The sequence below is a fragment of the Fusarium keratoplasticum genome, chromosome 6 (assembly GCF_025433545.1).
Source record: "Fusarium keratoplasticum isolate Fu6.1 chromosome 6, whole genome shotgun sequence".
Classification (NCBI taxonomy): Eukaryota; Fungi; Ascomycota; class Sordariomycetes; order Hypocreales; family Nectriaceae; genus Fusarium; species Fusarium keratoplasticum.
In genome coordinates this window covers 3,607,287-3,632,537 of record NC_070534.1, presented here as the reverse complement: position 1 = coordinate 3,632,537, position 25,251 = coordinate 3,607,287, and the positions used below count along the sequence as shown (strand labels likewise).

Below are 25,251 nucleotides of genomic sequence, written 5' to 3'. Positions count from 1 at the left end.
TTATGCGCAAGCCCCCGGGCTCTGGCCAATCACAAACGCCAATTTAGTTCGCGCTGACACGCGACATATCGGAGAGATATCGGAAGCTCTTTGTTAGATATTATCGGTATGATGTTATCCCGCCTGGAAATTGAAATGCGTCGCACTCATATGAAAAGTTTCCGGTCTCTCATTAATATAGAACACGAAATCTATCTTTCTCTCTTGCTATGTACATTCTCTAAGACAGTCCTGAAAACAGAGTCGGAATCTTTCCAGTCACTTCTATAAACCCCTTAAAATGGCAACCTTGCTCACGCTTCTCTACCCACTCCCGGCCGCTGGTGGTACGTCTCGCATTCCCCAGTCACCGTGAAGCTTGGTGCTTTTGGGACTTTCCAACCTTCACCGACATATGCACGAGGAGAGTTTGACTGAGCAGTCTCTAGCTACCGCATTTGACGTCGACTACTACCTCAACAAACACATACCTCTTGCCCGAGACGCATGGTCCAAGTACGGCTTGACAAAATGGTCGGTCGTAAAGCTGACCCCCGATACCGGCTATGCGCTACAGACCATCATGCTTTGGGATAGCCCGCAAAGCCTCAGCAAGGCAATGCAGGAGGCGGGCGCCGAGCTCATGGGCGATCTTAAAAACTTTAGCACCGAGAAGCCAGTGGTTATCCAGGGAGTAATTGCTGCTGGAAATATGGACTGAAGAATTGAGTTCCACAGAACATGAGTATGGCATGTCAAGGAGAGATTTAAAGGCCAAAGGCGAATAAGACGTTCGGTCAATATTCTCTGATGACCCAGTAGCTAAGTGAGTGATAGGCGTAATACCACAATCCTTTGCTGGAGTCGAGTCTACGGGGGCGCCAACAGTTAATTCCATAAGCAGTCCCTTTCTCCAACTATGTAACAAGTGATATGCCAACCAAGCTATGATGAAGGGATTCCGCATCGAGTTCTGAATCGGATGGTCTGGAGCGAGATATGAAGGCTTCCAGAGCCATCAAAAAGACTCAGATGGTTAATAGAATGTCGACCGTTACCGGGCAGCTCTCCCAGAACACCTATTACAGAGTCTGAGGCTGAGATGATCGACCATCTCATGACTCATGGCACCCTGCTGGCCTAGATCTTAATAGAGGTACTTTGTGTCAAGGGAATTACCAATGATCCCAGAAGACATGTAGTGGAGCGGGCTCCCGAGGTTGTCCTTTGTCAGACCGACTAACAGGCCATGTTCAACTTGCAGACCGGCCGACCGGCGACGCTAAAGCATCAGACCGACGGACCAGAGCCGATTGTCGGATTGGGTGATCCGGGCTGGTCTGAGTTGGGGTACTTTCTGGAGCTACCATTGGCTCATTGGCCAGCTCGAGGAAGCGAGGGCGGATGGCCTCTGGTCCATGGCCCGAAAATGGTTCAACGCCAATGCAGGCGCACGTCACAAACCAGTTCGCCAAGGGAGTACTACATTATGTCCGACGCTCTGACTTGTCATAAAGCCGATCTGTTAGCGGATCCGCTTGTTTATGTCCGATCTGGCGCCTCTGTACGACGTACTCCAATTTCCCCAGCCTTGCCGAACAACCCCATGGGGGACTAATCAGTCAAACAACAAGATTCGACAGCATTCCCCGTGGGGGGGCCATGCTCACGCGATTTATCAATCTGGGTGCGTAGATAAGTCTGGCTGAAACCCCCTATCATCTACTTGCTTTTCTTGCCATCATTCTCATTGACCTCCATCAAGGACTCTTATTCGAAAGCACTTCTATTGCTATCCTCATATCTTTCAAGTCTGTTTGACAGTGGTCACCATGTCGGATGACAAGAGTCTCAACCAAGCTGGCATTGATGACAGCAATGGCAAAACAACCACGTCCGATACTCCCGAACACGTCGAAGATGGCTTCTCCAACGCCCAAATCAGCTATGACAACAACGGAATAGCCGGGATCATTCAATCTCCCTATGTTTTTGGCGCTGCCCTTCTCGCCTCCTTCGGTGGTTTCTCCTTTGGGTACGATCAGGGGGTCATCTCCATTATCCTCACGATGCCTCAATTCCAACAAACCTTCCCCGAAATCGCCCCAGGCCACTCTCGATACGGATTCAACACTGGTTTTATGACGGGGATGTTGGAATTCGGGGCATTCGTTGGCTGTCTGTTCTTCCCTATTCTTGCCGATCGATACTCCCGCAAACTGGGTCTTGCTGTAGCTACGGCATTCTTCTGCGTCGGTGCTATCATCCAGACGGCTGCGAACAACTATGGCACCCTTGTGGCTGGGCGTACTATTGGTGGCGTTGGTGTTGGTACACTCGCCATGGGAGCACCTTTGTATATCTCTGAGATTGCACCTCCCAACCTGAGAGGCTCTCTCCTTGTACTCGAAGCCATCTCGATCGTCATTGGGGCTATCATTGCCTATTGGATTACATACGGCAGCCGTGATATCTCGGGCGACTGGGCTTTCAGATTGCCTTTCCTTCTGCAGATGGCCCCAGCACTCGCGGTTGGCATCGGCATTCAGTTCTTCCCTTTTTCTCCGAGATGGCTGGCCATGCGTCACCGCAACCAGGACGCCTTGGATTCCCTGTCCAAGCTTCGTCGCCTCCCTGGAACTGATGCTCGTATTCAACAAGAATGGAAGGGTATTATCCGTGAGGTTGAAATACACGAACTCCTGCTGGAGCGTGAGCATGGTGCCGGGACTAACCCTGTCTTGCTCGAGTTCCAGCAGTGGGGTGATCTCTTCAAGCCCAAATACATTCGACGTACGACTGTTGCGCTTGCAATTCCGTTCTTCCAACAGTTTTCTGGTAATTATGAACAGCCCTAGAGTTTCTCTTTTGTCCTTTGGCTAACTTATGCATAGGTATCAACGCTTTTGTATACTACGCACCCATCTTCTTCGCTGCGCTCGGGCAGGATTACGAAATGTCTCTCATCCTGAGCGGTATGGTCAATATTTGTCAATTTGTGGCGGGTATTCCTACTTTTCTGTTCCTTGACAAGGTTGGCCGTCGCAAGCTTGCCATCTTTGGAGGCATCGCGATGGGTATCCCGCACATCATCATGGCCGGCATCGTCAACAAGTACAACAACAAGTGGGTCGACCACCCAGGTATGGGCTGGTTTGGCGTAGCTCTCATCTGTAAGTACATCTCACATATTGTTTTTACTCTTTACTGATCATCTAGATATCTATGTTCTTGCTTACGCTTCGTCTTATGGACCTCTGGCGTGGACTCTGCCTGCAGAAGTTTTCCCCAGCTCCAAGCGAGCAAAGGGTGTCGGAGCTGCCACGGCCATGGTGTGGCTTGCAAATTTCATCATCGGCGTGGTCGTCCCCGAGATGCAGATCAAGCTTGGTTGGGGAACTTACCTTTTCTTTGGCTGCTTTTGTTTTGCGGCTTCTGTCTTCTCTTTCTTCCTCGTTCCCGAGACTGCGGGCAAGAGTCTGGAGCAGATTGCGGGTGCTTTTGGCGATAGACTCGAGGATGAGGAAGGCGAGTTGGAATCACGGGCTCACTAGAGTTGTTGATGTACGGAGGACCTTTTCGGGGTGTGCTCATTGCAACGTGCAAATAAGACAAGTGCTTCAGCTGGCGAAGTTAGAAGGATACCAAACCCTTTTGTACGAGTAGTGTAGCTAGCTTGAATATTCCAACCCTAGATGTGTTTTCTGTCGAGAAAGCAGTCCCCAGGCGGTCACATGGAAGATGTGGCGTGAGTAACCAAGAGCCGCTGGGCATGGTTCGAATGGCGGGGGGTAGAATCCTGTTAGCCATTCTTCGGTCATGGAGCCATTCAACATCCTTATTCCCTTCTACCTACGTAAGAAACATTTTGCGTCCTTTTGCGCTCACAATACCAACATCAAGGCCAATACAACCAGGCGTCGAAACAGTTCGGCAGGCCTTTCGGAGCCAGTCAAGTCCAGCAGACATTTTGTCACTTGGCGCAATCCTACGTAGCAGAGGGCAAAGGGGGATTGACCTGAAACCATGATAATCAGTCAAACTGAGGTAGGCGTAGATCATGTATGTTCCAGTGATGGAATCATGAATCTTAATTAAATCCACACTACGTGCTTGATACCGCTGTCTAGCCCCTCCCTCAGACTGGCTGTAAGAGCCCATTCGTCGCCTCGTAAGCCTCCGATACGGTACATCTCAATCCCACCTCCCTCTTGTCCCGCTACTACAACGTAATTCCCATCATCACTAAGCCGGAACCCGCGGATCGTATCGAGATTGGTCCGTACGTGTTTGGTCTCTTGGACTCTTTTGCCATCGCCCGAGAGAAGAATTATGGCAATCGTATCACCTTGCGGCAGTTCTATGGGGACGTTTTTCAGATGCGGTTCGCGCTTCGCGATATGTCTTTCCCATCTGTTGCTTGCATACAAGACATTTGGGATCTTGGGATGGTGAGAGAGTTCAGCGGAGTCCATCATGAACTGATGATCGCTGTGAACAGTCGGCGGGATGATGTTAACTGAAAAGCCGTCGATAGGCTGGACGTCGTTGGCAGGGCAGGTCGACAAATCGAAGGCGACAACGTTATGTGAGAGCTCGCCCAGGACATACATGATTTTCTCTATCAGACGTTAGTTGGTTGTATCCTTTGGTAAGTCAAATAGAAGAGAATCTGTTGACGTACCATCAGGTGTGAAAACAGCGTGTCGAGCACCCGTTCCAGGGGGGCATTGGAGCCAGCCGCATACTTCCAGTTCCAGGTTGTTCCGAGCCAAAATCCATACGCGATCAGCACCTAAATCAGGTGCATACAGCAGTCCTCTCTTGTCTTCAAGCACTTGATGTAAATGGCATTGCCGTTGGCGACCTTTAGGGCCGTGCCCAGCCGCTTTATAGGGAAAGTTGAGTAGGAGCTCCGTTCGAGATACATCCTTAAGCCTAAGTCCGTCGCTTTCGGTGATGGATACGGGATAGAGAGCAGCAGACCCTCCAAGATACTATAGAGTATAAGCATGAAAGGCAAAAGAAATGATCTCTAGTCATTACTCACAGTGCCTATCGCCAGGGCGGACTTGTCTTGCAGCGTAATAACTAAAGAATGAGCATGGCTAGCCAAACGCAACAGACTCAAGTTCACTTACTGTGTGCAGGTGCACCTAGGGTCGGCTGTTGACTCGTGATACGACAAGTTTCTTTTGCATGGTCGACTTCGAAAGTAAACAAGAGACCAGATTCTTCGCCTTCTGACAGCCCAACCAAACGATCAATGTTTCCGTGTGAAGATACAGGCTCTGCCCAGGAAACATTGTACGGTGCTGGATAATTGGCGAGAACCTTCAACTCGTCCTTCTCAAAGTCAACGGCAACTGTGGTAAAGTTGGCCCTGTCGCCCGAGAGCAGAAGCATGGGCTTCATGGTGAACAAAGCGGTTCGCTTACAGAGAACTGGGCTAAGTGGTGTCTGTCGGAGTCTAGGGTAAGAAGTGGTGCGTGTCAAAGCTGAACTAACCGAATCAGCAAAATAGATGTGAAAGTGGCCCGGAGTCAATCATATTCATGCCTCTTGTTGAAACCAGTTTAACTAGCTGAATGTCATGGACATCACACACCGTCCCCTACCGGACCAAACCAGTGTCTAGACCCACCTGCGGAATGACAATTCTAGCACCAAGGCAATGCTGCCCACAGTACGGAGTACCCACATCGGACATAATTCTTGGGCCCCAGAAATCGGCCGACAAGGAAGCAGATGTCCGATCGAGTCCACCTGTTCACCCGGCGCATGCCCGATGACATATGTCCGACAATTGGGTTTACCCATGTCGTTTTTACCTAAAACGACACCCTCTTTGACGAAACAACCAAGGTCGAGACTTCCACATCTTTCATATTGGCTCTGTTTCCAGCTTCGGTTGACCACGGCAGAGAAACAACAATCACACCTAGTACAATGGCCCCTTCTACTCATTTCACGCTCAACACGGGCGCCAAGATTCCCGCTGTTGGTCTCGGTATGTGGTAGTTCACGCTTGTCTCAACAATGATGCACTTTCTTCAGCCCCTGACATTTCGCGCGCGTTGATAGGAACATGGCAATCGAAGCCTGGTGAGGTTCGTAAAGCTGTGGCTTACGCCCTCAAGGATGGGTACCGTCATATCGACGCAGCACTGTACGTTCAAATTTCCTCTAATGGCCAGGTCAATCCACTTCACTCAAGTTGACACGATACAGCATCTATGGTAACGAGAACGAAGTCGGCCAGGGCATCAAGGATAGTGGAGTGCCACGTGAGGAGATTTTCCTTACCAGCAAGCTTTGGAACACCCACCAGCCCAACGTTGCTGAAGGACTACAAAAATCCCTTGATGCTCTGGGTGTGGACTACCTCGATCTCTACGTAAGTTGGATTGTTCCTGGAAACCGTCAGATTGCTCCAAACCAGGCTAACAACTTGCTCACAAGCTCATCCACTGGCCTGTTCGACTGGTCCCCGTAAGCACCTTATCTTCCGGCTTTCAAGCTACCTAGGCTCTAATTGTAACGACATCGATAGAACGAGACAAGCGACCTCCTCCCCGTGAACCCCGATGGCACTCGATCAGTTGATCGATCCTGGAACCAGAGCGAGACCTGGCGCCAAATGGAAGAAGTCTACAAGTCCGGCAAGGTCAAGGCCATCGGTGTTGCTAACTGGTCCATTCCTTATCTTGAGGAGCTTCGCAAGACGTGGAAGGTTGTTCCAGCCGTGAACCAGGTTGAGCTACACCCCTTTCTCCCCCAGCACGAACTCCGAGAATATTGCGAGAAGCTGGGCATCCTTCTTGAGGCTTACTCTCCTCTTGGCTCCACTGGTGAGTCCCCTAATTTTGCGGCACAACTGATGACACTAGTGATTATACATTGTTGACCGAGACTAATGGACTGAACTTTGTAGGTGCACCTATCATGTTGGATGACGAAATCCAAAAGATCGCGGACAAGAACGGTGTATCAGCTGCCACAATTCTCATCAGCTACCATGTCAATAAGGGTGTTGTGGTTCTTCCCAAGTCGGTAACGGAGAAGCGCATCTCTTCTAACAAGGAGGTCATCTCACTGTCGGAGGAGGATTTGGCTGCGCTCGACAGCTTGGCCAGTAAAAGCAAGGCCAAGCGTATTAACACTCCTCTCTGGGGATTCGACCTGGGCTTCGCTGACTGGTATGGCCCTGTGAAGTCAGAATGAACTGGGCGTGGAGGCGTAGCAATAGGAACATAAAAAGAGAATCGACTACCTATGCTTCAACTCATTTACCGTACTTTTGTGAAATGCGATATCATCTGTAACTATAATTTAATATTTGATTGAACTTTATGATGTATGTGTCTTTCATTCACCCATCTTGAGACAAGATATGCTGTTCTCACGTGAAGGTGGTCACTGTAAGTGTAATTATTAGTAAGATTGAAACATCTTTTGGAACGCGTATCAGGAAAATTCATTAATTACAGCTAGCATAAAGTTATAAATAACTGAATAGAACACTTCCGCAATGCTATACCTGATGATCGCTCCAGAGGAGTTATCAGCGGTCAGGAGTATCTGAGGGTAGGGAACCAAACAAAGTTCACTTGAGACAAGGCAAGATATATGCAAGTTCGTAATCACAACATGCTAGATAGCTAGCGTCTTCTTATCATTATCGCTTTTGACTAGATACTCAGAACCATGGAGCAAAGCATATCTATGCAGTATAAGGAGCTTGAGTAATGCCTTCCTTCAGAGCCTTCAACCGCATCGCAAGCAACTTGGAATGGAATCGAGTGTAGGGAAGGTAGCCCACAAAGATCCAGAGATTAGGCACGCCTGTCTCCCTGTACGCGGTCTTGAACTCGCCCTCATCGTCAATGCCCCAGATAGGGGTGACTTGATCAGCAATCTTATCGCCCAGTGTGGAACGGACCGAGTCAATTGTGTTGGTGAAGCCAGTTGCAAAGACGACCAGGTCAAAGTCGCGCTCACGTCCGCCGCTCAGGACAACCTTGTTCTCAGTGAAGCGCTCGATGTATCCAGGCTCAACCTTGATGTTGCCGTTGATGATGTGCTCGCATGCGCCAGCATCGAAGTAGAAACCACCGTTTCGAGTCTGGCCCAGGGTGGAATTGCCAGTATTGCGTTGGCCACGCCATGTGCGCAAGCCACGAGCATGCAAAGCATCGAGCAGGGGGCGGTCAAGGTCTTCAAGAATCTTTGCGTTGCGCCTAGAAAACTCCTCACCTGGACCAGTGGGTGTGGCAAAGAACAGACGATCCTGCTCCTCTAGATCAGGACGGTTTTGCTCAGCGTCAGGGCCGTAGTTGCCAATGATACGTGGGACAGAGTGAGTCAACGACATGATGTAAGTGGGGGACCGCTGAAGAAGAGTGACGTCGATACCCCGTCGAGCGCAATCATAGGCGGTGTCAAAGCCCGAAGAGGAGGTTCCAACGACGCAGACCTTCTTGCCGACGAAATCGCGAGAGCTGTCGTGGGCAGTCGAGTGTCGGATAGTGCCCTTGAAGTCGGACATGCCAGGGACATCAGGAAGCATGGGAGTTCCGCAGAGCGAGGTGGCCATGACGACCTGTCTGGGATGCAGTGTGCGAGCCTCTTTGCCCTCCTTGTCGATCACAACAGTCCAGTTGCCCTGTTCATCCTGTTCTGCCTTGGCGACTGATGACTTGGTCCAGACGTTGAGTTCCAGAGCCGAAGCGTACCACTGCATATAGATGCCCTGCTTCTGGGAAGGGGTGTAGGTGGGCCAGTGCTTTGGGTAAGGGAAGTAGGGCAAGTCGTCAGCCCAGTGAGGAAAGTGAAGAGACAGGTATTCGTATCGCTTCTTCCAGACATCGCCAATCTCTTCGGCGTGGTCAATAATGAGGTTCTTCATCCCCACGGCGTTGAGTCGAGCTGCCAAAGCCAGTCCACTGAGCAAGCGTTAGTGATGTAGGACGGGCTTGCGTAATGGGGGTACATACTTCTGACCACCTCCAATGATCAACACTTCAGGCTCGACGGAGTCGACATCCTGAGCCCTCTGATTCTCCCAGCTGATGGCTCCAGTCATGTGTCCGTCAGCGGGAGGAATCTCGGGGAATTGCTTGAGCTTCTCCGCGACGGTGTGCAAAGTGTAGAGCTTCCAGCCATCCTTTGTCAGAACGGCGTTAGCAACAGCCGAAGCATTGACAACCTCGGTCTCGAAGGAGACGATAAACTGCAACTGTGCGTAATCGGGGTACGGTCGGTCGACCTTGGGAGCAGGCGCAAGGAACTTGAAGTTGCTTGCTTTAGTTGTAGGGAAAAGGTCGGTGGCGGCCTTGAGGATGGCGGGCTTAAAGTTGAAGGTGCGATAATCCCAAGTGAAGGAAAGCTTGTCTCGCCAAACACCTACACAGCCAAGTTAACCAGTGATCAAATTATTGCGGTCTCATAACATACCATAGTCTAGGAACAATTCGGCAAAGCCTTGAGCATCACCCTTGGCCAGGACACTGGAAAGGCTGTCAACAATGCCTTGGGCTTCCTTCTGCGGATCGGCATCGGCGGGGATGTCGATGCCGAGGACATCGGTAGTGGGGAGCGCATGGTTGTACTTAAAATCGTACATGTAATCATCGGCGACAGGGGGCTTGTCATTGACCTCAAGCTTGACCCCGGCAACGCCAACCTTGTCCTTGAGGTTGGCGATGTCGGTCTTGGTGTCAATGCCAGACTGGGGGGTGTTGATGTAGGGTGCCATGGCTGATACTTTGCGAAAGAAGATGATGGTTCAGAGAATTCAAACTGGACTGAGCATACCTATAATAAATCCCAATCTTCTCTTCATGTTCAAATCCATTGGATTGCTTGATGGCCACTTGACATGCCCAAGTCTTGTCAAATCCGATGGCGTAGAGGTACCACCGGACATAATCGAATTTGGAAAAGCGCCCACAACTGGTGGCCATGGCGTTGATTTGCCCCAGCCCAGACCCGTGACCCAATTCGTTTACCCCCGCCCATCATCTCCGGTCCGTCCATTTTAGCAACTCATCATCTCAACACGGCCGACACCGACGACCGGAGAAACTGTGAATCAGCCCATTGCATCGGACGCAACATGCGACGCCTCCGCGAAGACGATGACGATAGGTCCGAAGAGGGATTCAGAGCCCGGAAGCAGCGCAAACAGCGCCCGTGTTTCAGTTGCGCAGGTGAGACGAGCTTTGGTGGTGTCCGGGCCGGGCATGGGAGGCTGGCTAATCTGGGGAACCTAGAATGTCGGAGACTCAAGATGAAGTGTGATCGACAAGGTGAGGAACATTGCCTATCACTGTACCGTGCATTTTGTGAGATTATCCAGAGGCTAGAATCGTGCTACAGTGCCGTGCTCCAATTGCCTTCGTCGACACCGAGTTGAATTTTGCGTTGCCGCTACGAATAACCCAGGGACCTCCAAGTCAGCTCTACCCTCCATCCTCTTGTGTAAATCAGATGTCATTGAGCTAAATGAAAGTACAGTAGCCAAGATCCTGCCGCACAGCCGGGGCACCAGAAGGATTCTCAGAATGATCAATTCCAGGAGGCCCAATAACCCGAACCTCAAGGTCGCGCTGGTCTCCAGGATCAGCAGCAAGGCTACCAAGGGCCTCCCGAGACGAACACAACTCGCCACGAAAATGCTCAGCCGTTTGACCCGAACTTAAATCAACATACCATAAACCGTTCGCATCACGTCCCTTCGCACTCCAACGCCGGCGTTCCCAACCAAGTCAACCCTCTTACTCTTCTTGCCCACGCGCTCGAACCATACTCTGTTCAGGCTCCCTCTCCTCACACTCCGGCTTCGGCGCCTTCTGGTAGGCTGGAGAAATCTGCACATAGCATCAATACTGGAACCAGTGCTTCCAGCAACCCTGCCCGCTATGCTGTCGAGGATGACCGGGAAAACGGCTCTTACGGCACTTTGATGCTGGGAAAGAGAGGGCGATCAAAGTATCTTGGCCCAACAGCAGGGAGTGAGTGGTTGAAAGAGGTAATATCCCTTCTGTTTGATTAGTTCAAGCAAGCTTACTTGTCGTAGTCGGAAACACAAGATGTACCAGACACACCATGCATGACGCGTGCCCCTTCCCCGGCGCTCCCCCAAGGCTTGCTTGCCACCCAGCCCAGCGTCTTAAGTATTGGCACTACTACCGTTGGATTTCCCTTCAACGCGTCGCCGGCTCATATCAGTACTCGGGAGCTGTTAGCTTGCCTGCCGTCGAGAGACGAGGCATGGACCCTGGTAGAGTCATACTATCGCTATTGCGCCTGGCAGTGAGTGTTGCAGAATCGAAGACCTAGTTCGTGGCTAACAAGCGCAGTCACAATGTAGCTCCCAAACCATCGTTCGAGAAGACATTCGATCGAGTCTTTAAGCGTGCAGAAAGCGGCTGCTCTTCTCCACCCATTAATGCCCAGGAGATCGCACTTGTCTTCATCATCATGGCCCAAGGAACCATGTTCAACATCGAGATGCCCAATTGTGATTCGTCTGCTGAAGAATGGCTACACCTTTCGGAAAGATCGTTAGTGAAAGGAGAGTTTCTATCAAATAATACCGTCGCTGGACTGCAAACTCTGGTAAGCTTGTGTTGAACCTATGGCTGGCTTTTGATCCACGGCTAATGGTGTAGCATCTAATGGCGCACCTACGATTGTGCGTAGAATCCTCTGATCACTCTTACAGTACTGACTTGTGAGCAGGCAACTTGATGAAGGCCGACGCGGTGATAGTGCTTGGCCGCTATGGGGTTTGGTCATGCGTTTGATCCAAGCGGTATGCATTGCTTTCACTTCGGGCCCTGCCTAAAACTGACAAGATTGGACAGATGGGTATGCATAGGGACGGTGATCGCTGGAATCTGCCTCAAGACGTTGTCGAGGAAAGACGTAAAGTATTCTGGGAGTGTAATTCTGCCGACATATTTCAGGCGCACTGCTTCTCACGACCGTATGTCTATAATATCTGTATATCTATACTTCAAACCTGTTCCAAGGCTAAGACTAGATACAGGTCCGCCATCAATCCCGAGCATTGCGATACAGCTTTCCCATCCGAGCCAGTCAGACCCAACGGAGAAAAGAGCTACTCGATCCTCCGGTTTGAACTGTCTCAAATTTCCTCAGAGTGAGTCTGCATCTTGGATCATCCTTGGGTTACAACGGAAGCTCACTAGACCTCAGGATTCTCAATATGGCCATGAAGGTGCGGAGGCCAGCATATTCCGAAGTTACCGATCTAGACCTCAGACTGTAAGTACTAGGTGCTCTACAATGACATGTTTCCTAAAGCTGAATGACCGCAGTTCCGAGTTTGAGCACAACATCCCCTATTCTCTCCGCTGTAGAGCAGCACTCTTGGCTACTCCGTCCCGCTACCCTCAACTTGAAACCGCGATCAGCGCCTCTCCAGAACCATCTCGCATGTCGCTTACCATTTCTTTCCAGGTCAGTAGCTTTTTCCATAAAAGATGCAGCACTCACCTGACATAAATAGCAAACAAACCTCGCTTTGAATGTCTCCGAGACCATCATCAACCTTCACCGACCCTACTATGCGAGAGTTCTCCACGACGCCAACCACGGCGAGTCAGTATACAAACCGTCGTTCTACATTGTAATAGAGCGCTGTGCCGTAAGAACATGTGTCAAGCACCGTCTACCGATGACGAGCTAATAATGAGCAGATAATTATCAGTATTGTCACCGACATCCACACCCGCTTCCCGGCGGTCACCACTAGGCAGTGGAACTTCTGGGTGAGAAATTGTATATCTTTGCCATGTGCTAATAATGCTTACATTTACACCAGTATCATGTCTTTGGTTCAGCCTTATGCCTTGGTACGTTGGTCCTGCGCGACCCGGCCAACGTCATGGCTAGTTTCGCTCTTACGCAAATCGATGCCGCCATTAGCCTATTCACCTCACTCCTCCAGCATGGCGCCCACCCTCTGCGCTACAAGCGTAATTTGCAGTGGCTTTTGAATTTGCGCACTCGTGCTTTATCAAAAATCTCGTCCGTATCCGCTTTGCAGAGGGGCAATTCGCGGCGAGACACCAATGCGGCTGGACAGAATGATGGTGAGGACGGCGACCGTGATAGAGAGGACGATGAGGATGTCGAGTTGCTCGGTTGGCGTACCAGGCTCATTGAGCGTATGGGTCAAGGACACCAAAAGACGATCAGGACCATTCGCCTTTCTGAGACCCCATCCGTGTCACCAAACATGAACGTCACGAGTACGTCTGTGAATAGTTTCAATCCTCAAGGTCAGATGGGAATCTCCGATATGGCCAACTCGAACCCATCTCTGCCTGCAGTGAATCTTGATTCGACAAATGAACTTGTAAGATCAATCCTTTGAGGCTTCAAGCGTCCCGGGCTAACATGCTTCACAGCTACACGACTTTTGGGATCCCGTGCTTTTGCAAGATGTCTTTGGCCCTTCTCAAGATCACCAAACCGTAAGTCAAGCCCTTTCCGCTTATGACACTTGTCATTTGTTCCAATCTGCTTTGGACACTGGTTTCTCAGGTCGCTTACACGCTTTGCAGTCCTTGATGAATACATGGTGGGACAATATGCCCAATCCATCTCAATCACGGGGATAATCATAGACCGAAGATGATATCGATATGAAAGGGTGCAAAAATAATATTCATTTGCCTTGGAATTCTGCTTTTGATGATAAAAAAATCCAGGGTCGAAACTGGCCAATGGTCCAACACTGTTCATTACCTATCCTAATGTGCCCCATTCACCTTGGGTGTCTCCAAGATGGGTCGGCCTTCGTCGTCAAAGTAAACGGGGACACCATTTCGGAAAGAATACTGCAGAGCAGTTGCGATCTTAGCAGCCTCGTATGCGTCTTCGGGTGTGCAAGTAAGAGGTTTGTCGTCGAGGACAGCAGTTGCGAACTCGGCAAGATCGTTCAAGAAGGACTTGTCGTAGAGAACAAACGCATCGGGAGTAGTGGCTGTTCGTACACCGTGGGCATCACGAACCTCGACGCGGTTAATGGTCGAGTTTCCGTTGATGACAGAGTGTGCCTTTGTACCGCACACGCGAGTGGTGCTTTCGAAACCGTTCGTGAGGGTGCGCCCCAAGTGGGAGGTGAGAACTTTGCCGTTGGCGAATTCAACCAACGCCCACCCGTTATCACAGTCTCCATACTCAGCAAGCTTGCCATACACAGCCTGTTGTCCCATCGCAACGACGCGGTTGACCTGTTTCTTGGGGTTTGAGAGTCCTGACTTGACGTCGAGGTAGTACCGGCCGATATCGATCTGTTGAGTCACGTCGCCGTCAGCAATGCTGTCCCAGCCAAAAGCTATGTAGTTGAGAAGACTTACATCATGGACACCCATGTCGACAAAGATGCCTCCAGATTGAGCGGAGAAGGTGACAAAGAATCCTGAAAGCACTGTCAGTCTGGCTGTTGCATGAAAGGAAGGAAAATGTGAAGCAGGGCTTGCTAGAAAGCTTACCTGTAGGATCCTGCTGGTCGAGGCAATTGGTTTCGACGGCGTGAATCTCGCCTAGTGAGCCACTTTCGACCAACTCTTTGGCGGCACGGTATGAATCATCATCTCGATGCAAGTTAGCAACACGAGTTGACACCCGATCATAGATATTGATACAACTCACATCGTCGGCAGAAAGGAACAAGGAACTTGAGCTCAGGCTTGGACTTTGCCTTGGAAAGGACCTCTTCGGTAGTGATGACATCGACAGAGATGGGTTTCTCGCACATGACATGCTAGGAGACTGTTAGGTTTCCATTGAACTCAATCGTTTAAAAAAGAAATACTGACTAGACCGAGATCAAGACCCAAAATGATCAAGGGAGCGTGTGTAGCGGTTGCTGTAGAGATGAGGACAGCCTGAGCACCGCTGTTCTTCATACAATCCTCAGGATCGGCATAGTACTTGACAGTGGGAGGTAAGTTCTCAGCCACCCACTTGTCGCTACCCGGCTTTGTGTCACAGGCCGCAACTAGCTCAATGCGAGGTTGTTGGAAGGCCAGAATACGAGCGCGTATGGCACCGAGACGGCCGAGACCAATCAATGCAATCTTGAGACGAGGTTGCGAGGTCATCTTGCGTATGTGTGTGTACGTAAGTGAGGGAAGCACGAGAAAAGGGATAGAGGGAGGGTGCTTATGGTATGATTCAGGCAAATTCTCGAACGATTCAAATACCCCAGAATCTCTTTTATTATTGTCGGTCGATGTTCTCTGTCGACAAAGCCATCGGGTAGATCAAACAAATCCGGGGTTCCGCTCTGTTTCCCCCGGTCTGTTTCCCCCGGTCTGTTTCCTAATCCCGGCGAAAGGCGAGCGGCATCTCCGCTCGTTTGTGGGGAGTATCCAACCATCTTGGGCCTCTGGAGGTCAGCCGGAGCATCTAGAACATCTTTACCCCTCATATTCCCCTCAATCATGGATGTCCGACTCCTCCTTTCCATCGGGTTTCATCCGACGGCTGAAGCTGGAGTCTGCTATGTCCGATCTTGGCACCCACACTAAATCCACTCGCACTAACCTTGTTGAACACAAGACAACCACATCAAATCCACCTGAAGATTGTTATGTCCGATCTACTATGCGGAGGACTTGCATTGTCCAGAAGCTGGCTTTCAAGACTACTTGAATGACCAAGAGCGGGAGCTTGGTTGCAAGAGTGTGTTGGCTTGTATCTCGGATCTATCGCAGTCCAGTGGTGTCCAGACTTTCATGATACGCGCAACTATGGCACACTGTTTTCCTGCCCCTCTGTCACTCTCTGAGCCAAACTCCGTGAATTGCAACAGAATTCTACAACAAGCCATGACGGTGCAAACGATCCCAAACAAAACAATATTCGTTGTCAGCGGCCCAGCTGGCTCCGGCAAGTCGACAGTCGCAACCTACGTCTCTCAGCAATCCGTAATCCCGTATCTTGAAGGGGATGATGTACACCTTCCCTTCTCTCTTGACTAGACGTCTATTTCTCAAGAATTGCACTGACGTACCTTATGCAGTTCCACCCCCCGGCCAACATCGCTAAGATGGGCAGCGGGATACCATTGACTGATGGCGACCGATGGGACTGGCTAGTCACATTACGCAACGCGGCTACTGAACAGCTAAAAAGTTCAAACGCTGTGATTTTGACCTGCTCTTCGTTGCGACGCAAATATCGTGATGTCTTCAGAGTGGTACCTTATCATGACCCAGCAGTGCAACTATGTTTCATCTACCTTAAAGTTGGCGAGGAACATCTACAAGCAAGGGTCAGAGCACGTGGAGGCCACTATATGAAGGAGACCATGATACGCAGTCAGTTGGAGGATCTCGAAGAGCCTGCCGGCGACGAAGTTGATGCAATCACGTTTGATGTGCAAAGAGACCCGGCAACGGTCTGCAAAGATGTTTTGAATCGGGTCCGGACAATACTGCATTAGCACAAAAAGACATGAGGCGGTAGTAATTCAAGTCTAATACACGTCTGGTGGACCAACTACCTATGTTAAATGACCGCGATACTTCCTCCATTCGCGCTGATCTTACTTCCAGTAACCCATCTACCTTCTATACTGCAAAGAAATCCCACCACGTCAGCCACATCCTCGGGCTTGCCCAGGCGTGGTATGACTTGCTTTCCTACCCAAAACTCTTGCAATTCTTCCCACACTTGTTGTCCATACTGCTGGACTCCTCCCGTCTCTGTCAAACCCGTGAGCACGCTGTTGGCCGTGGTGCCAGCCATGAAGTCGAAGGCGGCATTCTTTCCGCCAAAGGCATTGGCATATGAGCGAGCCATAGCCTCGTTGGCTGCTTTGGTTGAGGCGTAGATGGCAACGGCTGGCTCGCAGTTGACGCTCTCGGCGCTACTGAGGAAGATGATTCTGCTCTCTTTTCTGAAGTACCGTCTCTTGACCAACTCATCTACCACCAGTGCCGGCGTCCGAATGTTGCAGGTCAACAGTTTGTCCAGTGTCGTAGGCTCCAGCTCGCCAGGGAACGTGCGGTCCGTTATCGCGGCATTGTTGATTAAGATGTCCAAGTTGCCATGAAATTCCCTCTTGATTGCGTCGGCCACCTTGGTGTGCGCTTCCGGATCTTCCAAGGAGACGATTTGGTGAGCGATATTTGGAGGTTGGATGTTCAAGTGGGCATAGCCAGACTCGATCTCAGCACGCAATTCATCGATATGCTTACTGGCACTTGTAGATGTGGCCAGGATCCCTGCACCGCGTTTGGCAAGATGCAACGCAATTGCATAGCCGATGCCTCTACTCGCTCCTGTAACAATAGCCACTTTCCCTGCGAGATCTTGCCGTTGATCAAGAGATGGCGGGCTCTGATGGTCTGTCATCTTGCGTTCGAGGGTTGTGGCATGAGACACGGCCTGAATTGACCGTGATAGCGGCTTGTCAAAGTGTGCTAGAAAGCCAACATGCACGTTTAATGAACGAGGTTCAAAACAGGCTTTTATGAACCCATCCCCTCCCATTCGAGCCGGACTAGTACGGCTACTCGGCCGAAGAAAGATGTTGGCGGGGGTGGTTTTAAGTCCGATGCAGAAGACCGGTGACGTCGGAGGAATCTGAGCGGGGTTGTGAAGTGCTGTTTCGTTTCTAGTTTCCACCTCAAGCTCTCCTCGCTTCAACCTGGCACTGTCTCACAAAACGGTCAACTACGTACGATTGAGCATTCTCTAAAAAGAACACTTCTGCTTAGGCATCGCCAATGGCAGGTGCGGAAGAGGGCATCGGTCGCAATAGCAAAGGGCTCTACTGCCAATATGTGACTGTATCAAACGTAACCTGGATATATCGGCTCCGTATGACTGTTGCTATAAGAATTCAAAAGCAGACGTGATGAATCTTGCAGTAAAAGATACCACGTTCGCTAGATCCACCTTTCCTTGGGTAGGCATATTCAGACTAGATCAGACCTTACTGCTGAGCTTGCCAGTTATCTAAACCTCCATTCCGCTAACCAAGTAACTGTCCAGGTATCACTTAATACAATGTGATGGTCTAGTCTTTCTCAGGCTGTGGTCGCAGTTGGATTACTTCTACATCACGTCGAAAGTTTTGTAACAGATCATAGCCTAAGTACCACCAGATGCGGCCACCTATTTTCGGAATGTCAACAGGGCATGTCGCTGTGGAACCCAGGACAAGGTACTTGATAGTCTGTAGACCTTGAGTGACTCTTCCTAGTCCAAGTTATAATGATGGTGGCAGTCGACGCATTATCGTCAGTCTACTCCATTGTCGGAATGGCTGCACGGCAGGCCAGCAGATAAGAATGCCTATCCACCAGCTGAAACAGAGCTACACCACCATCGTTAGTCAAGTATCTTGGCGCGATATTCGTCACAAGATTTCTGGCTGTGACACTGAAAGATGAACTGTTTAATGAACAGCCTTGTTACCCTTGCCTCATTTGCTCAGGAAGCAGGGGTGTGTGCCGGAGGCTTGTTGGATAGATCGCTGAGATAGCTATATAAGCGGATTGAAAGTTAGGTAGATTTCTTGTAGTTGATAACAAAATTTCACTTATTAGTCGCTCTTGCTAATTCACAAAACCAACTTTTCTTTTTTGCGAATTTGTGAACTCGTAAACGTCAATGGTAAGGCTTCCAAGAGAACCCATTAGCCACAACGATAAAGAACGGGGCTTATTGATACCCGTTGGCGCTTAAACCCAATACCAAAAACTACCACAACTTAGAAGCAAAACCACACAAGCCAATCCATGGAACCCCTTTCAATCTTGGAGCTCTAATCCGCGGCTCTGAAGACGCCATGTGATTGGCTTTTTCGTATTCACCGCCCCGGCCTGACTCATGTGCCCTGCGCCCCATTGGCCAGGGGCTTACGAGGATTTCCTAATCGGGCTTTTCACAAGATCGTCGGTAATGCAATCGTGCTTCATGTCAGCCGTGCAACCAGGCAGCGATGGCTTAAGTGGTCTGCGTGGAAGGTATAAAACAAGCTCCCAGGCTCATGTTCATCTCCTCTCTTTTTCGCCTTCTTCAACCTACTAAGTTTGACATGATGGACTCTCATTCCTCACCCAACATGGAAGACGGCGTCATGGGCCAGAGCCTCTTTATCGGGCTGTTGGAGATGCTCTTCCCAGGCCTGACATACCTTCCGTACCTTGCCGCCTTCAGCTTCCTCATCAAGTACATCCTCGAGTCCTGGTCCGAATCCATTACCGCCCGTTTCATCTCAACCATTGAGATACGCGCCCAAGACGAGACCTACAACTTCCTCATGAACTGGGTTTCCCGAAACAGCCTCTCGCAAAACAACTACCGCCTGCATGCCTCCACCACCCTCACCAACGAATGTTTCAACTGGGGTGATGAGGGGCAAGAAAAGCGGGATGTTGACAATGACGATGAGGGCGACCCTGTGGCGAGACAAGTCAGTGACCTGCGACCCAAGGTATCGATGTATAATGCCAAGCCACTGCACTGGACGCCGGCATTTGGGACGCACTTCTTCCGCTATGAGAACCGCATCTTGGCTTTCACGAGGTCTCTCGAGAGCGGAAACTATACGTCAATGCCGCGACAGCCTGAAAAGCTTGCCATATCGTGTCTTGGGCGAGACGCCACGGTGCTCAAGCGACTGCTCTATAATGCCCGCATTGACTTTCTGGAGAAGCAAAAGGGTAGAACGAGTATTTTCAGAGCGACCAAGTTCAGCGACGACGATGAGATGACATGGACGCGGTGCATGTCGAAAGCGACAAGGCCGATGTCTACCATCGCACTTGAAGAATCTCTCAAACAGGGTCTCATCAAGGACCTTCGCCGATACCTCGACCCCCAGACGAAGCATTGGTATGCCAATAGGGGCATCCCTTATCGCCGCGGCTATCTCTTCTCTGGCCCTCCGGGTACCGGCAAGACAAGTCTCACTCTTGCTGCGGCTGGACTAATGGGCTTGGATATTTACATGGTTAATTTGAACTCCCCCCGCCTGGATGAAGACAACCTCGCCTCGCTCTTTCAGTCGCTACCCTACTCATGTGTCGTGTTACTGGAGGATATTGATGCCACGGGATTGGCTCAGAAACGCGGCGTGGAGACGACGAACACGGGTTTCCAAAGGCGGAAGAAGCGGGATCGAGAACGCATCTCACTTTCGGGCCTGCTCAACACCATTGATGGTGTCGCGGCTCAAGAGGGCCGCATATTGGTCATGACTTCGAACCACACCGAGAATATCGATCCGGCGCTTCTCCGTCCGGGGAGAATTGACTTTACCATCAGGTTTGGGCTTGCTACTTCGGAGACGGCTATCACTCTCTTCACTCAAATGTACGATGCCCCGGACTTGGAAGGTGACGATCCCGGGGCAGAGAAGAAGGCTATCAGCGGAGACGAAATGGCTGCGAGCACGTCTTTGAGATCCCAGGCACAGGAGTTTGGAAAGAAGATTCCCGATCTTGCTCTTAGCCCTGCTGCTATTCAAGGATTCCTCTTGACCCATCAAGAAGATCCCCATGGGGCTATTGCCGCTGTAGATGGTTGGGTACAACAAACCCTTACTGACAATGAAACCAAAGTCTCTACGCCCGAAGAGGTTTCTGAGTCTGGCGAAGACTCGGACTCCGAAGGGAATGATGTCGGCGATGAGGGCTCTAGTGTTCAGCCTTTTTGATGACTGGTGGTTGGCTCCAGGGTTATAAAGTCGAGCATGGAACTATTGGATGTAGCCAAGGGAGATTCTGAGAAATAAAACAATGTCAAACATTGTGAAGGCGCAGCTATTGGGTTCTTTGGTATAGTCAAAGCCCAGCCCTTGATGGGATAACTGCGCCAGTAGATAGTGAAGTCGCAGCAGAGTTACTGGCCTACTTCATACAGCGTTACAGCAGGACACCACGGCCTCCGAAAACACCAATACTTCATTACTTTGTATGTCTATCCCAAAACACATGTACCTGCTTTACGCATATAGCTCTGTACGCTGCAGAGTTCACAGAGTCGCATCTAACGCCTCATTATCCTAATTACGAATTCAGGGATCCAGATAAGGGTATTAAAAAGAATCTGATGTATGACCTCGGACAATATCCTCTTCGGGCAGCTTGAACGGCACAGTTAACGTTTTGCTTCCCGGCCAGGGACGAGATAGCGGTTGCACTGTCATTCCTGGAAGCGTCTCCATCAGTGTTACCTCGCGTACTAAGCGACAGAAGTGGTGCGTTAGCTTGGGGGTGTCAACTCGAACGGAATCGCAGTCTTCTCAGATGACGTAGTGTCCTCATCAGGGGCTATGCCAGGTGCCGCTACCACTTTGACGGGAACAACGGCGGAAGAGGCGTTTCCGGTGGCGAAGAGAGAATCCCTGATTTGATAAAGGCTTGCGTTAAGGGATCGAAATCCCTGATGCGGGAGTTAATGGTGAACTCAACATGCTTCCAGTTCGCCGTCGAGTGTCCATCCGATGACAGCAAGCGACCGGATAGTCTGAGGCTAGCCGTACCTTGACAGCAACAGTACCCCTGGCATAAGGTCGCTTCGCTGGTAACAAATCATATAACCACAAACCGAGATGAGACAGATGACATGTAGTAGGGTAGTACAGGGGATGATAGCTATGGTTGAGGTACTTGAGCTTTGGAGTTTTTCTAAACAAGTCAAAAGTTACCGTAGATTATTTCAAAATACATATGATCGATGCATATCTAACTTGTGGCTGGCTGAAGCCCAGGGGCCGCAAGTATGAAGCCGCAGGCGACATTGCCAAACAGGTTAGTTGGTGTGAGGTGAATCCTGAAGCGACAACCAGAGCCAATCATGAAGCTGGTTATTATATAATTATTAGATCTTTCAAAATCTGTCATTAGTGTCTACCTAAGACGAGTTAAAACCGAAATGGAAGGTCGGTTAACACGGGCTGCCCATTGCGTAAGCTGGGCCTCGTCTCCAGACCTCACATGTTTCATCCAAACCTGTCGCAAGGCGCTCCGTTCATGGTTTTGAGCCTCTTCAAGGGTCTGAAAAGAATGTCTTCGTAGACTTCCTATTTAGACTTGGGCCATTTCCAGAACATATTAGCACCTTCGGTGTCTGCTAGAGGATTTCCCTCGCCCTGTCTAGCGCAGCCATATTGCTCGTTAAACCCACACTTGGTGTAGAATTCGTCCTTGCCCAAGGCGCTAACCACGGAAGCGCAGATCCCTTCGGCCTCGGCCTGTTCGAGTCCCCACTGCACAAGCTTCTGTCCTACTTTCTTCCCCTGCAAGTCTGGGCGCACTGCTAATCCTTCGAGGTACCACGTTTCAGCGCGCTTGCCGCTCCATATATCTTCGAAGTAAGGGTACGCCCGCTCTATGATGTCCTCTTCCTTGGGGTCGCTTGCACGGTTAGGCCAGATCCAAGCATGAAGCTTCATGGCAGCAGAAGACAGAGGCTTGAGCAAGTTTCCTGGACAATGACTTAGCTTGGATTAACTAAATGCACCATGGGAAACAAGAACTCACGAGGATCCAAAGCCCAACATTCCAGCTTCCGGCCACCGTCTCCCAATCTCGCCCATTGCGCAATCCCAGCAATAACGTCCCGACCACTATCGTCTTTAGTCACGGCGACGAGCCATCGCCATCGGTAGTCCCAAAAGTTGACGCGTGCCCGCCGCAGCCAGTATAGGTCTACATCGTCAGGATGCTCGTTGCGATGAGGATGTATAAGCTCGCCAAACAGGTTATCCTCCCAAAATGCCTGTGCCATCACGTGGGCAATCTCCGGAAGTTCCGAGTAGCGTGCATCGCGTAAAACAATCTCAGACATGTCTTGCACGAGTATCCGTACCAGGTGAGTGTTGTTGAAGGATCGATGGTGGAATGGTGCGGCTGGGGAGCGTGTCGTTCTCCTGATGATGACCTTTTATTTTCACATGCATCTTGAAAATCCACCGCAATATAAGTTTTAGGGGATTTATACCCTCTTCAAGAATTGGCCAGTTACTTGACAAAATTCCACTCCCCTGACCTGAAGTGGTGGCAGTGCGCGATTTCAGGGATCACCCGTCGTGTCACTGCATCTGACTGGACCGGGGCGTTTATGCCCTGGTCACCCGGCCGCTGCCGACCCTGGTGATAGATCCTGCAAGCGAAGTTGCCAACGTCGGAGGTGTTTCCGCGAGTCTGGCCACGCCCATGGCCCGGCTCATCCATCGACTTTTACTTTTCTCCCATGCTAGTTAGCGGAGCCCTTCGACAATGGCTGTTGGCGCTAGAAGACGCTGCAGCTGGTGACATGGAAGGTGATGAAATGGAAATCTCTTCTATGAACACATGCTTTTCCAGTCCCTGTAAACCTTCGTCCCATCCAGTGCGTTACCTGTTGACCAGCAATACTTTACGATTTATGTGTGACCCTCATACGTGACCTGCCACGCAACCTCCTTGTTGATAATCATCTCCTGACTACCAGTCCTGGAGATTTCCTCTTCTTCTGATACGTTGTCTCGAATAGCATTCCCATAGTTATTCGTCGCCGTTGTTTGCGTCGAGACTTGGTCCGGCCTCCAGTTGTGCGGTCGACCACGGGGCTCGCCATCGGAGTGGTGGACCCTAACGGAGGTCGATGTAACCCCGGCTGCCGCTGCAGACGTGGTAGCCTGGGAATGATCGTTTCCCAGTGACTGAAGTGCGTACACATTGCTTGATCCGTATATGCTGAGGTCGAAGGCGAGTGGAAAGCCCATACCTATAGAGAATGATTTCAAGAAGTTCTTCAAGTTCGGCACAGTAGCAGAAATTAGGGACCAAGCGATCATCGTTTGCTGGAATAGTAGACTGTTCGTGACGGCGAATTGAGGCTCAGTCGCATCTGGGTACTTGCTGAAATATGCCAAATGAATTGCTGAAAGGGCGATAAGCGGTATGCGGAATGAGAAGGCCATGGCGACCTGACACTTGCGGGCAAACGACATGCTGACAGACCAAGACAGTTGCACAACGAGGAGCCAGGTAAAGATCTCGGTCAAGATATCGATCGTAGTGACCACGGCCCAACGCGTAACCTAAAGTTGATACTGTGGTTAGGTGTCTGATATCGAGGTGAGTTACAACATGTATCTTGCGTACCTGGTTGGGGCATTGCTTGACGTTGTCAGGAGTCAACAAAGTATCGGCGCGGCAGTTGACTAGAAATGCCACAGAGGACCCTACGCCCCATACTGCACTGGTCACCATCAGTCCGATACAAAATATTCTATTCTTCCCAGTCTTGGTGCCGATGATGCGAAGGACGAGGGCGAGGACAGAGCATTTGGCGAGGCTCAGAGATAAAACGCAGAGAATAACGGATGCGAGAGTGGACTGGTGGTGGATGGGTTAGCTGGCGAGAGTAGTAGCAAGGCACGGAGAGCCTCACTTTTGAAGATGTCGCCCATTGTTCCGGCGAGGTGATGGAGTTGTACTTGGCAAGGCCATGACTCAAGCCAACAAATATGGCAATCGATTGAGCTAATTGTAAGACCTAGGTGACCACCATTTGTTTAGTATCGTCATCAAATGCGCTCCAGATGGAGTCAGTCCCTTACCGTTGCTAAAGCAATCAAAATGTCATCGAACCCGAACATCTGGTACTTGATGTATGCCCTTGCAGTCGCCACAAGCGCGCTGTAGATCAGCGACAAGATCGTCACGATCCACAGCTGTCCGGCATGGTCGTTGAACGTAACAGGCGAGAACCGATGCGAGCCGTCCTCCGGTATTCCTATTTCTGGATTCATGGCTGGGGGAGAGCTGTTGGTCGGGTTGGAGAGAGGCGACGAGTTGACGGCATTTCACAATCGAGAAAGACGTGGAGCAGACCTCCTCAAGCAACAACGCAAGAGTCTTAATTTGTTTTTTTACTTTCATCATTGCGACGTGGCTCATCCAGGCAGGCCGGTACAAACAACACCGGCTTGACAGGTCGTGAAAACTCCGACGCCCGTTAACGAATGTTCAAAGGTTCGAACTAATGCTGCAGGACGACGCCACTGGTATCCAGGCCCCTGGAATCAGGTCAGACAGCGGCCTGTCCTCGTCCTGGTAAAATGCAGAGTTTGCCTTTTTCATACGAGTCCAGGGTGTGAAGGATTTTCTAGTTCGTGATGGAAACGGGGGTGCGTGGGTGCGTTGCACCATGCTGCGCCAAACAAAAGCAACAAGATCCATCGTGTCGGCTGTCCTGCTGCATGGATTCGCCCGAGTCCTT

The 25,251-nt window shown here is 50.5% G+C and overlaps 10 protein-coding genes and 1 pseudogene across 11 annotated transcripts, besides 1 other annotated feature; 5 read left to right on the top strand and 6 right to left on the bottom strand.

The window, feature by feature from the left end:
* Window positions 1-280: 280 nt before the first annotated feature.
* Window positions 281-700, top strand: NCS57_00911200 (uncharacterized protein; the record flags this gene model as incomplete). The annotated part of the gene is made up of 2 exons (XM_053058898.1): window positions 281-326; window positions 429-700. 2 exons carry the CDS (start codon window positions 281-283, stop codon window positions 698-700), a joined length of 318 nt encoding a protein of 105 aa, XP_052912729.1.
* Window positions 701-1,811: 1,111 nt separating this feature from the next.
* On the top strand, window positions 1,812-3,533 carry NCS57_00911100 (MFS domain-containing protein; the record flags this gene model as incomplete). The annotated part of the gene is made up of 3 exons (XM_053058897.1): window positions 1,812-2,817; window positions 2,874-3,152; window positions 3,199-3,533. 3 exons carry the CDS (start codon window positions 1,812-1,814, stop codon window positions 3,531-3,533), a joined length of 1,620 nt encoding a protein of 539 aa, XP_052912728.1.
* Window positions 3,534-4,073: 540 nt separating this feature from the next.
* On the bottom strand, window positions 4,074-5,394 carry NCS57_00911000 (uncharacterized protein; the record flags this gene model as incomplete). The annotated part of the gene is made up of 4 exons (XM_053058896.1): window positions 4,074-4,600; window positions 4,664-4,976; window positions 5,030-5,070; window positions 5,121-5,394. 4 exons carry the CDS (start codon window positions 5,392-5,394, stop codon window positions 4,074-4,076), a joined length of 1,155 nt encoding a protein of 384 aa, XP_052912727.1.
* Window positions 5,395-5,924: 530 nt separating this feature from the next.
* NCS57_00910900 lies at window positions 5,925-7,203 on the top strand (annotated as a pseudogene). The gene is made up of 5 exons: window positions 5,925-6,148; window positions 6,211-6,376; window positions 6,442-6,471; window positions 6,533-6,830; window positions 6,914-7,203.
* Window positions 5,925-7,203: a sequence feature.
* A 499-nt stretch (window positions 7,204-7,702) lies between these two features.
* Window positions 7,703-9,736, bottom strand: NCS57_00910800 (uncharacterized protein; the record flags this gene model as incomplete). Its single annotated transcript, XM_053058895.1, has 3 exons — window positions 7,703-8,924; window positions 8,976-9,384; window positions 9,436-9,736. The coding sequence occupies 3 exons, from the start codon at window positions 9,734-9,736 to the stop codon at window positions 7,703-7,705; spliced, it is 1,932 nt and encodes a 643-aa protein (XP_052912726.1).
* A 360-nt stretch (window positions 9,737-10,096) lies between these two features.
* NCS57_00910700 (Fungal-trans domain-containing protein) lies at window positions 10,097-13,634 on the top strand (the record flags this gene model as incomplete). Its single annotated transcript, XM_053058894.1, has 17 exons — window positions 10,097-10,190; window positions 10,254-10,289; window positions 10,360-10,461; window positions 10,584-11,011; window positions 11,060-11,295; window positions 11,343-11,601; window positions 11,655-11,677; window positions 11,725-11,797; window positions 11,850-11,971; window positions 12,035-12,148; window positions 12,205-12,273; window positions 12,327-12,468; window positions 12,518-12,655; window positions 12,708-12,779; window positions 12,833-13,369; window positions 13,422-13,487; window positions 13,578-13,634. The coding sequence occupies 17 exons, from the start codon at window positions 10,097-10,099 to the stop codon at window positions 13,632-13,634; spliced, it is 2,568 nt and encodes an 855-aa protein (XP_052912725.1).
* A 132-nt stretch (window positions 13,635-13,766) lies between these two features.
* On the bottom strand, window positions 13,767-15,122 carry NCS57_00910600 (uncharacterized protein; the record flags this gene model as incomplete). The annotated part of the gene is made up of 4 exons (XM_053058893.1): window positions 13,767-14,437; window positions 14,511-14,612; window positions 14,671-14,782; window positions 14,838-15,122. The coding sequence occupies 4 exons, from the start codon at window positions 15,120-15,122 to the stop codon at window positions 13,767-13,769; spliced, it is 1,170 nt and encodes a 389-aa protein (XP_052912724.1).
* A 1,411-nt stretch (window positions 15,123-16,533) lies between these two features.
* On the bottom strand, window positions 16,534-17,382 carry NCS57_00910500 (uncharacterized protein; the record flags this gene model as incomplete). Its single annotated transcript, XM_053058892.1, has 1 exon — window positions 16,534-17,382. The coding sequence occupies one exon, from the start codon at window positions 17,380-17,382 to the stop codon at window positions 16,534-16,536; it is 849 nt and encodes a 282-aa protein (XP_052912723.1).
* Window positions 17,383-19,099: 1,717 nt separating this feature from the next.
* Window positions 19,100-20,695, top strand: NCS57_00910400 (uncharacterized protein; the record flags this gene model as incomplete). Its single annotated transcript, XM_053058891.1, has 1 exon — window positions 19,100-20,695. The coding sequence occupies one exon, from the start codon at window positions 19,100-19,102 to the stop codon at window positions 20,693-20,695; it is 1,596 nt and encodes a 531-aa protein (XP_052912722.1).
* A 1,368-nt stretch (window positions 20,696-22,063) lies between these two features.
* On the bottom strand, window positions 22,064-22,830 carry NCS57_00910300 (N-acetyltransferase domain-containing protein; the record flags this gene model as incomplete). The annotated part of the gene is made up of 2 exons (XM_053058890.1): window positions 22,064-22,467; window positions 22,524-22,830. 2 exons carry the CDS (start codon window positions 22,828-22,830, stop codon window positions 22,064-22,066), a joined length of 711 nt encoding a protein of 236 aa, XP_052912721.1.
* Window positions 22,831-23,407: 577 nt separating this feature from the next.
* NCS57_00910200 (uncharacterized protein) lies at window positions 23,408-24,781 on the bottom strand (the record flags this gene model as incomplete). Its single annotated transcript, XM_053058889.1, has 4 exons — window positions 23,408-24,067; window positions 24,132-24,365; window positions 24,421-24,525; window positions 24,590-24,781. 4 exons carry the CDS (start codon window positions 24,779-24,781, stop codon window positions 23,408-23,410), a joined length of 1,191 nt encoding a protein of 396 aa, XP_052912720.1.
* Window positions 24,782-25,251: the final 470 nt, after the last annotated feature.